A 15,605-nucleotide genomic window follows, 5' to 3' on the forward strand; every position below is an offset into this window, starting at 1 on the left:
TCAGGCGCCCCGGAGTGTTTGTCTGTTTCTCTCCCCACCTCATTGGCAAGCTAGTCACGCCTGTTTCGTTGGGGAAAGCACGCGCCGCCGCAGTAGCGAGGGGTGAGCTCCTCGGAGGAAGTTTACGAGGCGTACAGGCTTTGCGGGCTTCTGGTTGGCGCTTAGACCCCGGCGGCGGGAGTTCCCTCCACGTGCTTCCTCTGGCAACATGGAGCTGGAGGAGTTAGGGATCCGGGAGGAATGTGGCGTGTTCGGCTGCATCAGCTCAGGAGAGTGGCCCACGCAGCTAGATGTGCCGCATGTGATCGCTCTGGGACTCGTGGGGCTGCAGCACCGGTGAGCAACCTGGTGAGGGGTGGGGGCGGCGTGGCGCGTGCTTCTCTATCAGCCCAGGCTGCTTTCTGCGGCCCGAGTGAGCGGTCTCGCGTATGGTTGATAACCCCGGGGACCAGACCTCTCTAACCTGAACCAGTACCTGCCTGCCTCTCCACCCATCTCTTAGGGCTCTTTGGGGACTCTGCCCTCCCTCCGGTGTGTGCGCTCCGAGTGCAGGCCCGTTTTAATTTCTCTGCGCCTAGAGCAGCACTTGTGATAAGCTTGTGTCGGTGGTTGCTAGTGTTAGCGCAGAACCTGTTTGCGAAGGCTTTTGATAAAGGTAATCTTAGGTGTAGGAACTTAATCCTTAGTTCAAACCCGAGGAAATAGGACTTACCGGTGTTCAAAAAAGGACCGGTTCCGGTTCCTTTTGCATGTTGTATAAATTAACTGGGGGAAAAAACCCGATTACAGGGAATGGTGCATCTGCAAAATTTATCGGTTTACGTTCTACTAGATATTGAGAAGGTTAGTGGTAAAAGAAGACACCAAAAAGTAACTGCCTTTAAAAGAAGAACGGAATAGTTCCTATGTGGGGAGATAGACATTCTGAANATGAAGGTAATCTTAGGTGTAGGAACTTAATCCTTAGTTCAAACCCGAGGAAATAGGACTTACCGGTGTTCAAAAAAGGACCGGTTCCGGTTCCTTTTGCATGTTGTATAAGTTAACTGGGGGAAAAAACCCGATTACAGGGAATGGTGCATCTGCAAAATTTATCGGTTTACGTTCTAGATATTGAGAAGGTTAGTGGTAAAAGAAGACACCAAAAAGTAACTGCCTTTAAAAGAAGAACGGAATAGTTCCTATGTGGGGAGATAGACATTCTGAAAAATTGGTAGATCCTTTTGGGTTAAGTAATTTTGCTTTCATGATCTTTTATTTATATACTATCTGATCTAATTGGAAGTTGATATAAACAGTTCTGATGGGCTAAGAAATATAAACGTAGGTTCAACTTCATCACTGAAATTATTCCGAAGTTTCAATAAGGCAGTAAGTACCACACCAACAACTTCTAGAACAATTGAAGGTCCTGGCAATAACACTTACCGGCAGTAGGGGTGCAACCTGTATAAAGGCATTTCAAATGATTATGGTAGCTTTCTTTCATCAAGCTTAGAAGTCGGCTTTTTCCTCTTTCAGGGTCCCACATACTTGAGTATGAGTTTCACATCTTGTATTCTATGTTTACTAAGAGTCACTTAGAATCCCGGATGAATCAAAGTGGATTATTTTTAACTTGAATGAGTCTAATCTTGGCTAGCTGGGTTGACTGTGATAAAGATCTTGTTTTAAAATACATTTATGGAGAGGACTAGCTAATGCAAAATGCATTATCTGCATGGCAGTCCATTGCAACATTAGTTGATAACACTCAGTAGTTATATTGGGTATTCTGTCATGGAAGAGGTGTGTAGAATGTAGGGATCTATAGAGTTGCCTGGTGGTCTGTGAAAAATATAAATTGATTTTGAGCTCTTTTTTTAATATTTACTTTTTAGTTAAAATAACTCAAAGTTCAAGCCCTGGCTGGTGTAGCTCAGTGGATTGAGCGCGAGCCTGCGAGTAAAAGGATCCCGGTTAGATTCCCAGTCAGGGCCACATGCCTGGGTTGCAGGCCAGTTTCCAGCAGGGAAAACACGAGAGGCAACCATACATTAATATTTCTCTCCCTCTCTCCTTCCCTTCCCCTCCAAAGATAAATAAAATAAAATAAAATTAAATTAAATTAAAAAGTTAAAAGTTAAAATAAAACCTCAAAGTTCATTCCAATGATCTCTTTGTTAAATATGAGGGGTGACCCCTCCAAAAATTGGAATTATAGTGGGTGAGCCCCTTGTAATATACAGGCTTCCCTCCAGGTGAAGGAACCCATCTGTATCAGTGTAGCAGCTGCTGTTGTTGAGAGAGATTGCATTTGGCGTCATTGAAATTTTTTTTTTTGAAGAATCTTTCAGTGCATTTCCCTGTTTCATGATGGGTGATTTATGAGCTCACCTGCCTGCTCTATGCTGAATGTTCAGCAGTTTTTGACCCAAAACAGCATGACCTCTGTGCTCCACCCTCCCTATTCACATGATGTCATCTCACTCACCCCAAGCAACATTTTGTTGTTTCCCCCAATGAAAAAAGCCCTCAAAGGGAAATGTTTTGCCAGTATGGAAGTGAAACAAAAAACAGCAGAAACACTAAAAGATACCAAAATTGATGAGTTCAAAAACTGTTTTGAGCAGTGAAAAAAACATCCTGGTGGGTATAATTGCACCAAATGGAGAGTACTTTGAAGCTGACTTAAGTTTAAATATGTAAGACTAAATACACAGTTTTTAAAAAATAAATTTGAGTTTTTATGGATCCCCTCTGAAGGGGACTGATTGTTTTTTTTTTTTATGATTGCAGCTTGATGCTTAGTTACATGCACTTTTTTACATGTGCTTTTTTTTTTAAGATTTATTTTTTATTTATTTTTAGATAGAAGGGAAGGGAGGGAGAGAGAGAGAAACGTCAATGTGTGGTTGCCACTGGCGCATCCCCACTGGGGACCTGGCCTGCAACCCAGGCGTGTGCCCCAACTGGGAATTGAACTAGCAACTCTGGTTCATAGGCCTGTGCTCAATCCACTGAGCCACACCAGCCAGGGCTCTATATGAGCTTTTATATGAAAGAATTATGAGATGAGATAATACAGGATGACAGTATACATGTGATTGTATGATTATGCAAGATTTTTTTTTTGTAGGCACAGAATAATTAAGAGTGCCCCAGTAGGGCTAGTTCTCACCCATAATTCTATCTAAGTCAAAATTTTAAATTAGCAAAGTCCTCACCTTTTATGGGAACTGACTGATTGGAAGAACAATTAAATTGTTCCCTTAGGTCTTGGAGAAAATATCTGTTCATCTACACTGGTAGGTAGGGGGTTAAAGATTAAGAACTAATTGAGTCCAGGAATGTCAAAACTACAAGCCTAGATAGGTTGTTATAGCTTAATATATAGTGGTTAGTTAACACCATACATCGATAAATCATCTGTTGCCTACCTTCTCACCCCCTCAACACTCAGTGGTTAATTTTAAAACAACAGCAACAAAATTTGATTTCCCCCCCTTTATTGATGAAGTAATTTCTCTCATACATTATCTTCCTAAAACATGGGAGTCTAGAGGTGATATTTCTACTGCTTTTGCATTATATATGGTCCTGTTTTTTTGTCTTAGGCATTATTCGACCTAAAATATTTAGTTTCAGGGATAACAGAATACATGAATGTATTTCACTATTCTATTGTACTATTATGTATTTCACATAAAAACAGATGAATTATTAGTTGCTAGACAGTCATGTTCTGGATACTTAAACCTACATAGGTTCATCCAGAAATACTTCTTTTTAGTAGTTCTGCTATTCACAAATTTATTCTTTAGCTTTACTTTTTTAGGGGGCAATGTTAGTTTAACATTGGACATTAAATTGTCCTCTTCATCTGTGTAAGTTGTGTGTGTGCTGGTTTGTGCCAGATTTCGTATAATCACCAAACGCTTTTTTTGGTCTTGAAACATCAGTAGTTTGCAAAGTTTTGGACAAACCACATCCCACCTGTCAAAGAACAAAAGTTTTAATTTTTAAACCATAGTCATATTTTACGGAGACTAGAATGATCTGGACATATTTGAAGATTCCATGAAAGGAATTATCCAAACTTCATAGATTTATATCCTATCTATCAACTACTTGGTCTTTCTTTGGTTAGGAGATGAAAATGCCCTTCAGTGAATTATTGCTTCCCTGGATTAGGAAATGAACCCTACAATTGATAAATATTTTGATACGTCTCCTGAAAACTTATGAGATTTACCTGATGAAGCTGGGTCATGGAGGGGTTCTCCTGTCTACAGAAATAGTCTATGGAATCTTTTGGTTCTGTTGTGCTTTGAGGAAACTGATATGCAACGATCTCAGGAGTTTTCTTAAGAGATACAGACACTGGCTCTGCAAACAGAGTGTATAACATTATCACAGAAAGACCATTGTGAGAAAGATGCATTCAGATAAATCTTCATGGAATTAGTACCTGTTCTTTTCATTTAGTTTGTTGGAAAACACAGAGGAAGTAGTCAGAGAACTTTCTTTGAGTCGCCAAATTAAGGTTGGGGATAACTTTATTTTGATTTTAATGTTTTAGTAATAATGACCAAATGTCGCATTTCTTTTTTTTTTTAATTTTATTTATTTATCTTTAGAGAGGAAGGAAAGGAGAGAAAGAGAGAAATATCAATGTATGGTTGCCTCTTCATGAGTCCCCTGCTGGGAACTAGCCTGCAACCCAGGCATGTGCCCTGACTGGGAACCAAACCGCGATCGTGTAGTTCACAGGCCCGCGCTCAATCCACTGAGCTACACCAGCCAGGCAAATGTCGCATTTCTATACTGTTTTACATCCCCTAGGTTGGGAAAGTGACTTGTTTTATTTTTTTTATATTTTATTGATTATGCTATATTACAGTTGTCCTGATCCCCCCCCCCCCCCCCTGCTATNCTAATCCCCCCCCCCCCGTTATCCTCTAACCCTGCACACCCCAATCCCTCAGGCAATTCTCCCCACCATTGTTCATGTTCATGGGTCATTCAAGTAAGTTCTCTGGCCACTCCATTTCCTATACTGTACTTCATATCGCCATGGCTATTCTGTAACTACCATTTTTTAATTTTTAAAAAAGATTTTACTTATTTATTTTTAGAAAGAGGGGAAGGGATGGAGAAAGAGAGGGAGAGAAACATCAGTGTGTGGTTGCCTCTGGCATGCTCCCTATTGGGGACCTGGCCTGCAACCCAGGCATGTGCCCCTATTGGGAATTGAGCCAGCGACCCTTTGGCTCACAGGCCTGTACTCAATCCACTAAGCTACACCATTTGGGGCCCAATTTGTACTTCTTAATCCCTTTACCTCTTCACCCATTCCCTCATACCACACTTCCCATTTGGCAACCATCAAAACACTCTCTGTATCACTGATTCTGTTTCTGTTCTTCTTGTTTCCTTACTTTGTTTTTTAGATTCCATTGTTGATAGGTATGTATTTTTTGTCATTTTATTGTTCATAGCTTTGATCTTCTTTCTCTTAAGCAAGACCCTTTAACATTTCATGTAATAATGGTTTGGTGATGATGAACTCCTTTAGTTTTTTTCTTGTCTGGGAAGCTCTTTATCTGCTCTTCAATTCTAAATGATAGTTTTGCTGGGTAGAGCAATCTTGGTTGCAGGTCCCTGCTTTTCCTGACTTTGCAAGTTTCTTGCCAATCCCTTCTAGCCTGCAAAGTTTCTTTAGAGAATTCAGCTGACAGTCCTATGGGAACTCCCCTGTAGATAACTAACTACTTTTCTCTTGCTGCTTTTCAGATTCTCTCTTTATCTTTAAGCATTGGCATTTTATTATGTTGTGCCTTGGAGCGGGTCTCTTTAAACCCATCTTGTTTGGGACTCTGTGCTTCCTAGACTTGCATGTCTTGTTTCCTTCACCAAATTAGGGAAAGTTTTTTTTCATTGTTTTTTCAAATAGATTTCCAGCTTCTTGCTCTTTCTCTTCCCCTTATGGTACCCCTATGATGTGAATGTTGGAATGCTTGAAGTTTTCCCAGAGGCTGCTTATACTGTTCTTATGGGGTTTTTTTTTTTTTTTTGGTTCTTTGTTCTGATTGTTTTTTTGTTTGTTTCATTATGTTTCAAATCATTGATTTGATTGCAGGTTCATCCACTGCACTGTTGTTTCCCTGTAAGTTGTTCTTTATTTCAATTAATGTGTCCTTTGTTTCTGACTGGATCTTTCTTATGCTGTTGAGGTCCTCACTAAGTTCCTTGAGCATCTTTATAACCATTGTTTTGAACTCTGCCTCTGATATATTGTTTATCTCCTTTTTCTTTAGGTCTTTTTCTGTTTTTTTCTTTTTTTTTTTTTTTTTTACTTTTTATTTATTTATCTTTAGAGGGGAAGGGAAGGAGAGAAGGAGAGAAATATCAATGTATGGTTGCCTCTCATATGTCCCCTGCTGGGAACTAGCTTGCAACCCAGGCATGTGCCCTGACTGGGAATTGAACTGTGATCCTTTGGTTTGCAGGCCCGCGCTCAATCCATTGAGCTATACCAGCCAGGGCCTTTTTCTGGAGTTTTGATCTGTCCTTTCATTTGGGCCACGTTTCATTGTCTCCTGGTTTTGGCAGCCTCCCTGTGTTTGTTTCTATGTATTAGGTAGAGCTGTGATGACTCCCTGTCTTGGTAGTGTGGCCTACTGTAGTAGGTGTCCTATAGCGTCCAGTAGCATAGCATCCACTATCACCCAAGCTGAATACTGTCAGTGCGCCCTTTATGTGGACTGAGTACACCCTCCCCATGTAGTTGAGCCTTGATTGCTGTTAGTAGATCAATGGGAGGGATTACCTGGGCCAGTCAGGTGCAAGGATTGACTGTGGCCACTGACCACCATCCTCCACCCTCCATGGAGGATCAGCTGTGCAGGGGCAGGGTGATGTGGTCTGTAGCTGTTCACTGGGTACCCTGGCCCTGGAGATTTCTGCGGTGGTGCAGGCCAAGGTCAGGCGTTCCTTGTTTGTTTTGCCTGGGGTTACCCTGCCTGAGCTATAAAGTAATCTGAGATGCCTGCTACTTATGCCAGGCTTGGAGATTCCCAGGTAAAGTCAAGCTGTGATTCTAATCTATTGCTGCTAGTGCCAGGCCTGGGGCTCACTGAGGCCAGCTATTGATTTTTGATAGCATTTAGGAAGTTGTGTAGCGCGAGCCAAGACCAACCTTTCCTACAGAAAAGCAGCTTGGGTCGGCCCATGAGTTGTATGGAGCTGAGTCTCTGGGGATCTCACGTGGGTCAGTGTTAGCCAGGTTGATGGAATCTCAGACATGGCACCAGCCTATCAGCTCTGGGGGGGAAGGATTTAGCAAAGGGACAATGGCCTCTGTTCACCTTGGTGCCAGACACTTCATTTCCTCCCTGTATACCACTGGTGCCTTTCAAGCTGTTACTCCAGTGCTGGATCTCAGAGGGAGTGAGTCTGAGTGTGGGTTCTTCAAGAGGAACTGCTTGGGGCTCCAGCAGTTTAGGCTCTTCCACTGGACCACTCAATGCCCACTAGGTTTTTGGCTCCAGCAGTTTCTTCCACTGGACCACTCAATCCCCACTGGGTTCCTCCACTAAGTGTGGAGGCTTATCTTCCTGCCTACAGCAACCAAGGCTCTACTACAAGAGGAGGGTGTATTCAGCCCTACAAAGGACACACCTTTAGTACCCAGCTTGGGTGATAGTTGAGGCTGTGCCACAGGACCCTATAGGACACCCACTACATTAGGCCACATTACCAAGACATAGAGTCAAAGCAGCTCTACCTAATACATAGAAGGAAACACAGGGAGGCTGCAAAAATGAGGAGACAAAGAAACATGGCCCGAATGAAATGATGGATCAAAGCTCTAGAAAAAGACTTAAACAAAATGGAGATAAGTAATCTCTCAGAGTTCAAAACACTTGCTATAAGGATGCTCAAAGAACTCAGCGAGGACCTCAGCAGCATAAAAAAGATCCAGTCAGAAATGAAGGACACACTAATTGAAATAAAGAACAATTTACTGGAAAAAATAGAGTGGATAAAGCCAAGAAAAAAATCAATGAATTGGAACATAAGGAAACAAAAAGCAACCAACCAGAACAAGAAGAAGAAAATGTTCCCCCCAAAATGAGGGTAGTATAAGCAGCCTCTGGGACAACTTTAGAGGTCTGACATTTGCATCATAGGGGTGTCAGATGGAAAAGAGAAAGAGTAAGAAATTGGAAATCTACCTGAAAAAAGAATGCAAGAAAACATCCTTAATTTGCTGAAGGAAATAAGACATGGAAATCCAAGAAGCACAGAGTCCCAAACAGGATGGATGCATGCAAGGTGACCCACTCCAAGACATACCATAAATAAAATGCCAAATGTTAAAGAGAAAAGAAGTTAGTTACCAGATGTTAGTTACCAGGAAGAGAAAAGTTAGTTACTAGATGGTTGCCAGATGGAAGGGGGTGTGGGAGAATGGGTGAAGAGGTGAGGGGATTAAGAAGTATAAATAGGGCCCTGGCTGGTGTGGCTCAGTTGATTGTCAGCCTGAAAACTGAAAGGTCGCCATTTCAATTGCTAGACAGGGCACATGCCTGGGTTGTGGGCCCAGTCCCCGGCTGGAGGCGTGTAAGAGGCAACTGATGATGTATCTCACACATTGATGTTTCTCTCCCTATGTTTTTTCCTCCCTTTAAAAATAAATAAATATTTTAAATCTTTTTACAAAAATGAAGTATAAATAGGTAGTTACAGAATTGCCATGGGGATCTAAATTAAAGTATAGGAGATGGAGTAGCTGAAGATCTTATACACATGACCCATGGACATAGACATGGACAGTGGTAGGGGGGTGGGGGGGTAAAGGGGAAGAAGTCAAGACAAGCGTAATAACAATAAAATATAATTATTTTAAAAATTTAAAAAATATTCTAGATTGACATAAAGCACTGAGAATTAGAAAAATTTCAATTTGAGGGTCAAGATTTTTTTCATACATTTGCATTCACATAATATGCAAATGTATGCATTTTATAATTAAAATTATAAGGCAGACTAATCTCTAATATTAGTGAGGATTATTTAGCTGCATTTCATCAATAGGGAATCTTCACTGGGTATTTATAAATATGGAGAGTCTCAATGTTTACTAATTTCTGTTACTAAGAAGTAAGAGTAGACATTTTCTTTTCTCCCCCACCATATTCTCTACTAGCTCAGGTATAATGAAGCAGTATACATTTATAGAGAGCATCTCCATAAGTACTTAAACAGGTATATATTAGACTTTAAATATCAAACTAACATTTAAAATTAAACAATTTAGACCCTGTGCCTAACCCAATGGTCTTTTGTGATGCTTTAGGGCCTCCAAGTTCTTCGGAAGCAGTACTTGTGTTATCTTCCTTTGTCAGAAAACAAAGAGAATAGCAGTTTAAATTTGTTTACAAAACTAATATTTTGCGTTTGGAGAATGTGCTGAAAAAACTAGCAAGGCACTGGGTTCCACAATCAAAACTAACCTTGAAGACAACATTTGCCATCTATAATTGAATTTTTAAATGGCTGTGTAGGATTAACCACCATCAAAATCTTAGAATATTCTGCCTGAAAAGTCACAAGGCAGTACACAGTGTATGCTCTATTTGGGAGTACAACAGCACCCTTAGACCCAGTTTGGTAACATCTTTCATTGTTACATTTTAATGCTTGACAAAGGACGCTTACATCTGTTTTCTTATTTGATCATTGTAAATAAGAGTGATCCTTGCTGCAATGCACGTAAAGGAGAATAAGAGTAAATGGTTTCAACACCTTTCACATTCAGACATTACAGCAGACAGGTGATAAACATTTTAAGAAACTGATGGTGCTTAGCCCAGAAAATATAACATGGATTTGCTCTGGTGTACCAGTGTATGAACAGGATGTTTACAAGTCAGCTGTTTGGGGAAAGCTCCTCCTCAGATGCATATTTCTGTGGTGTATCACAATCAAATATTGTATAAATAGTATTCTTTTATGCCAGCTGTACTTATACTCTGGGACATTATTTTTAAAAATTCTCCTGGTTGGTGTAGCTCAGTGGATTGAGCTCAGGCCTGCGAACCACACAATCACGGTTCGATTCCCAGTCAGGGCACATGCCTGGGTTGCAGGCCAGTTCCCAGCAGGGTACTCACAAGAGGCAACCATACATTGATATTTCTCTCCCTCTCTTCTTCTCTTCATCTCTAAAGATAAATAAATAAAATCTTTAAAAAAAATTCTATGTACAGGTGTCTATGCAGTTGCTTGTAATGCTTATTGTAAAACTAGACAATGGTTTGTATTAACACACCAGTGAGGCCAAAGGTGGTTAGGGCCTCATTTGCATGGACAGCAATAGGTCTGTGGAGGTTTACCTCAGGATAAGACCAGATCTTATTTAGGACATGTTTGCACGGTGAGACAGGTGAGGTTTAGCTTCTTGGGAAATATCAAGGTCTCAAATGACAGGTTTTACTTTGGAGCTACATAGGGCTACTAATGAGCTAGTTCTTCTCTCTCTCTCTTTCTTTTTTTTAAGATTTTATTTATTTATCTTTAGAGGGGAAGGGAAGGAGAGAGGAAGAGAAATATCAATGTATGGTTGCCTCTCATGAGTCCCCTGCTGGGAACTGGCCCACAACCCAGGCATGTGCCCTGACGGGGAATCGAACCGCGATCATCTGGTTTGCAGGCAAGCCTGTGCTCAATCCACTGAGCTACACCAGCCAGGGCTAGTTCTTCTCTTGATTGAAATTTTTAGTAAGATAATTGTAGATTCACATGCAGTTGTAAGAAATAACAGATCCTTTTTACATTTGGGCCAGTTTTATCCATTGGTAACATTTTGTACGATTGAAATACATACAAGTACATCAAGGAGTTTGATGTGATCCATTACTCTGATTCAGATTTTCCCAGTTTCATTTATCATCATTTGTGAGAGTGTGTGTGTGCACACACACGTTTTTGTGTGTGTGGTGCATAACAGGTTTTTTGTTTGTTTTTTATAGTGATCTTGTGTCCTGTAAATTTATTGTACTCATTTATCAGTTCTAGGACTTCGGGGTTAATTGATTTATTTATTAACTGCATAGACAAACATGCACTCTGCAAAGGAAAATTTCTTTTTTTTAAAAAGATTTTATTTATTTATCTTTAGAGGGGAAGGGAAGGAGAGAAGGAGAGAAATACCAATGTATGGTTGCCTCTCGTGAGTCACCTGCTGGGACCTGGCCTGCAACCCAGGCATGTACCCTGACTGGGAATTGAACTGGCAACCCTTTGCTTCGCAGTCCAGCACTTCATCCAGTGAGCCACCCTAGCCAGGGCAAGATTATTCTTAAAAGAACAGTGTAGTCTTTCAATTGTGATTTTTAGATTGAAGGTAAGAAAAACCTCCTTAAATAGGATGTATTTCGTTCCTATAGAACTGTGTTAATTATGTCCAGCTTCACCCCTCTGAGCCCAAATTAACCTACCTGTGACTGTCCTACGCTAGAAGCAGTGACACGGAAGAATACCAAGATATCGAGGCATTTCACCTTATATAAATGGCAACTGATATTGGAGATGACTAAGTCAATTTTGTTTCTCCTACCAAAAGAGATATGTAGTTAAATCATCAAACAAAAGTTTCTGTCTAGGCAAATGGTCCTTTCTCCTCTGATAACATTCTAATTTATTTTTCCTGTTTATGCTTCAGTCTAGGAAGAAAAGTACATTTATTTTATTTTTTTTAAGATTTTACTTATTTTTAGAGAGAAGAGAGGGGAGGGAGAAAGAGAAACATCAATGTCCGAGAGAAACATCGATCAGCTGCCTCTCATGTGCCCCCAAATGGGAACCTGGGCCACAAGCCAGGCATGTGCTCTGATGAGGAATTGAACCAGTGACCTTCCTGTTTGCAGGCTGGTTGGTGCTCCATCCATTGAGCCACACCAGCCAGGGCAAAACATACATTTATTTTAAACCCAAAGTAGTTTTGCATTTTTCATGAGCCATTTTTTTTTTTACTTGTACTAGGTATAGCCTAAGAATTCTGTCATTTTTCCCAGTGGCTAACTCCCTTCATATTGCATTAGTCATGAACTTTTAAAAAAGATTTTATTTATTTACTTTTAGGAAGAGGAGAAGGAAGAGAGAGGGGGAGGGACACATCAATGTGTGATTTCCTCTCATATATCTCCAACTGGGGACCTGGCCCACAACCCAGGCATGTGACCTGACTGGGAATCTAGCCAGTGTCCTTTTGGTTCGCAGGCTGGTGCTCAGTCCACTGAGCCACACCAGCCAGGGCTGGTCATGCATTTTTAATTGACAGTATATTAGATTATTTTTCTCCACTAATTGGAATCAAATTGGAGTTTATATGTTACTCTTTTCAACCCTCTGCTGGTTTTATCTAAACATGATGATCTAGCTGTGGTTTTCAACCCTGGTTGTGTAGATGATCTTCTATTAAAATACAGTTGCCCGAATCCACTCTGGTACCTATACTAGACCAAAATTTCCGAAGAGTTTTGAATTGGGAACTAAGTAGTCATCCAGAATCCACGGGATCCATAGCTCTAGCTGAACTTTCTTTTCTGGGGCAGAGCTGGGGGGTGTGGATGGAAAAAGAAGCCCCCAACACACATGTAAGATTGGAAAGAAATTACTTTGGGGGATCAGTTTTATGACCAAATGTCAATGTTAACAATAAGGAGCAATGGCAACTCCAGTTACAACATCTCATTAGTAAAATATATAAAATAAAAATGAGGTAAACTCTACCTATTTTCACCTGAAACTATCCATTGCTTTAATATGTTTTTGTTTTTAAAGAACATTTGATGTGAATATTCATATCTTTCCACCTCAACAACTTTCTAAATAGTGGAGTGACAATTTGTCCATCAATAGGTATATATTGCAGGTATGCCTAAAATCCCTGCCTGTTTAATTTTTTTCATATGTATTTAGCCACTAGGATCCTTATGAGTTTATACCTTCGTTTCTATTTTCATGTAAAAGTTTAAAGTAACAATTTCTAGACTGATTGTAGGTATATCCTATGTCACTTTCGGAATACACTGCATGTTAACATGAAAATCATTGGCGGTTAGGGCCGACTGAAATGGGGTGACACAGTTCAGTCCACAGCAACTTCTGACAATAATATCTTACATATTTTGTCACACGTACACAAAAAAAGAATGTTGTTAGGACTTCATTTTATATCTGTCTCTGAGTTCTTTTGTCATATTACTGAGCAAGTCATTTTCAGTTGCATCTCTAGCACTGACTGTATAAACATTGTGAAATATATAGTGAGTGGGTTTTTTAAATTCACTTTCAGGATTGTGTTTTAAACTCTATTATTATTTTTGGAGAATTGCTCCAAAAATATTAATAGAGCACATTATTAATAGAGCACATTAATAGAGCACATTATTATAGTTTGGAGAATGTGCTGAAAAAACTAGCAAGGCACTGGGTTCCACAATCAAAACTAACCTTGAAGACAACATTTGCCATCTATAATTGAATTTTTAAATGGCTGTGTAGGATTAACCACCATCAAAATCTTAGAATATTCTGCCTGAAAAGTCACAAGGCAGTACACAGTGTATGCTCTATTTGGGAGTACAACAGCACCCTTAGACCCAGTTTGGTAACATCTTCCATTGTTACATTTTAATGCTTGACAAAGGACGCTTACATCTGTTTTCTNCTATTCTGGTGCCACCCCCCACCCGCAACTCCTCACCCCCAGATTATGATTCTACTTTGCACTCAAGGTTGGGAACCAACACTGCTCATAAGAGCTTGGATGAACTCCATTATAATAATTGGTGTATTTTACTCCTTGTGAAAATAAAAGATACCCCTTGGTCAAACCAAATGGCATTTCGTGAAGTATTATGTTCTTTTAATACAAAGAAATGTGCCAGAAATGCCTTGCTCTCATACAGAATATCTCCGGTTAAGTTATAAATCCTTTAATATAGCGTGGCGCCTTCATGTTAGATTTCTAGTACAGTTTTGAAACTCATTTTATGTAAATGATGTTACCTGACACTGTATTGGTTATTTTACACAACCATACTGTCTAACCATACTATCTTGTGTTTTTCTTAGGTTTCATGTTCATGTTTTATAAAAAGGTAGTTCACACCCCAGCATATATAATGTAAGTCATTAAAAAACACGTTATAGTATTTTGCCGAGTTAGGGAATTGTACTTATTTGTGGCTTATTTAATGTCTTTGTTTTGAAGTGCTTTTCAGTATTTTTCTTCATTTTGTTTAAACTTTAGTAAGAATTTAGAAGCAAAAGGGGAATTTAGGTTGACTTTACTTGGGTGAGTAAAATCATCCTTGACCTCTTTATGGATTTGATATTATTTACTTTCAATGTAAAAATTCTGTTTGTGTCTTAGACTCCCTAGAATGCCAAGTGATATGCTCATTAAATATTTACCACCTACTACATGTAACTTTGGCCATCATATTTCTTATTATTTAAAAAATAAAGGTTAGAAATTTGAAGGCTAATCTTTCTAGGTAATTTATACTTCTAAAAGAAATCATGCTTTAAAAATGATTTTTAAAAGTATAGATTGGTAAAAATGAGGGGAACAAATTAATTCTATACTTAGTTCCATTGGTCTGACATGAGAAACCAAAGGTAAAGGATTTCCTGAGATGTCTTCCTTGTCTTCTAATGTAACTGGCATTTGGCCTGGAAAGAGAACAGAATTCCTTTGAGAAATAAGTACTAAGAAAAGTAAAAATTAGACTAACATAACTGGTAATGCTAGTAGCTTGAGCTGAATTTGATCATAGTCATGAAGTTTCCTAGGTCTGTGATGGATGTGTTTTGTAAGTTATGCTTAAATGGACAAAGAATATGTCATTTAAAAGAACATGCCAACCTTGAAAAATGAAGAAGTCTGTCCCTGATTTCCTTGTTTATAGTTTGGGTTTTTTATACAGGTTTTTATAAAGTGAGGAATTGGCTACTTTTTCAAGTAATTAAATGAGGAGGGTGATGTTGAGGAAAAAAGTAAACATTTCAAAGGAAGCCAGCAGGCAGAACTTGGAATTCAATTGGCACAGAAGTTGAAGATGATTACAGTTAGAATGAGGTTTGCATACTGATCAGGAGGTAGTTAAGTACATTTTGATTGTTCTTTGTAGTTTCTGAATTAAAGATTTATTCATCTTGTCCTGGCCCAGTAGCTCAGTTGGTTGGAAAGTTCTCATACACCAAAAAAAAATGTTGCAGGTTTGATTCTCAGTCAGGACACATACCCAGGTTGTGTGTTTGGTCCTGGGTTGGGTCTCATACTGGAGGCAACAGGTCCATGCTTCTTTCTCATATTGATGTTTCCCTTTCTCTTCTTCCCTATCTCTCTCCCTCTCCGCTTCCTTTCTCTCTAAAATCAGTAAACATATCCTTGGTTGAGGATTTTAAAAAAAAGATTTATCTTATTTCATATCATTCTCATGTATTTTTACAGTTTTGCTTATTGTGTAACAGAAATAGCATTACCTTTTACGTTAGATCAACTGTTAGGTGTGGTTTTAAATGGCATGAACATTCATTTAAACTCA

At 39.5% G+C, this 15,605-nt stretch overlaps 1 protein-coding gene across 3 annotated transcripts in view; it reads left to right on the top strand.

Annotated features, from left to right (window-relative positions):
• Positions 1–54: 54 nt before the first annotated feature.
• Positions 55–15,605, top strand: part of PPAT (phosphoribosyl pyrophosphate amidotransferase) — a 32,596-nt gene continuing 17,045 nt past the window's right edge. For 2 of the 3 annotated variants that reach the window (XM_037034062.1, XM_037034063.1), the window contains exon 1: positions 55–336. In XM_037034062.1, coding sequence (XP_036889957.1) covers positions 209–336 — 128 coding nt within the window. In that variant the 5' untranslated portion in view covers positions 55–208. Of the gene's footprint in view, positions 337–4,469; positions 4,526–15,605 lie in introns of those variants that run through there. The other variant, XM_037034065.1, reaches the window with a different exon arrangement.

The sequence above is a fragment of the Sturnira hondurensis genome, unplaced genomic scaffold (genome assembly GCF_014824575.4).
Source record: "Sturnira hondurensis isolate 20B ecotype Veracruz unplaced genomic scaffold, ASM1482457v3 Scaffold0022017, whole genome shotgun sequence".
Taxonomy (NCBI): Eukaryota; Metazoa; Chordata; class Mammalia; order Chiroptera; family Phyllostomidae; genus Sturnira; species Sturnira hondurensis.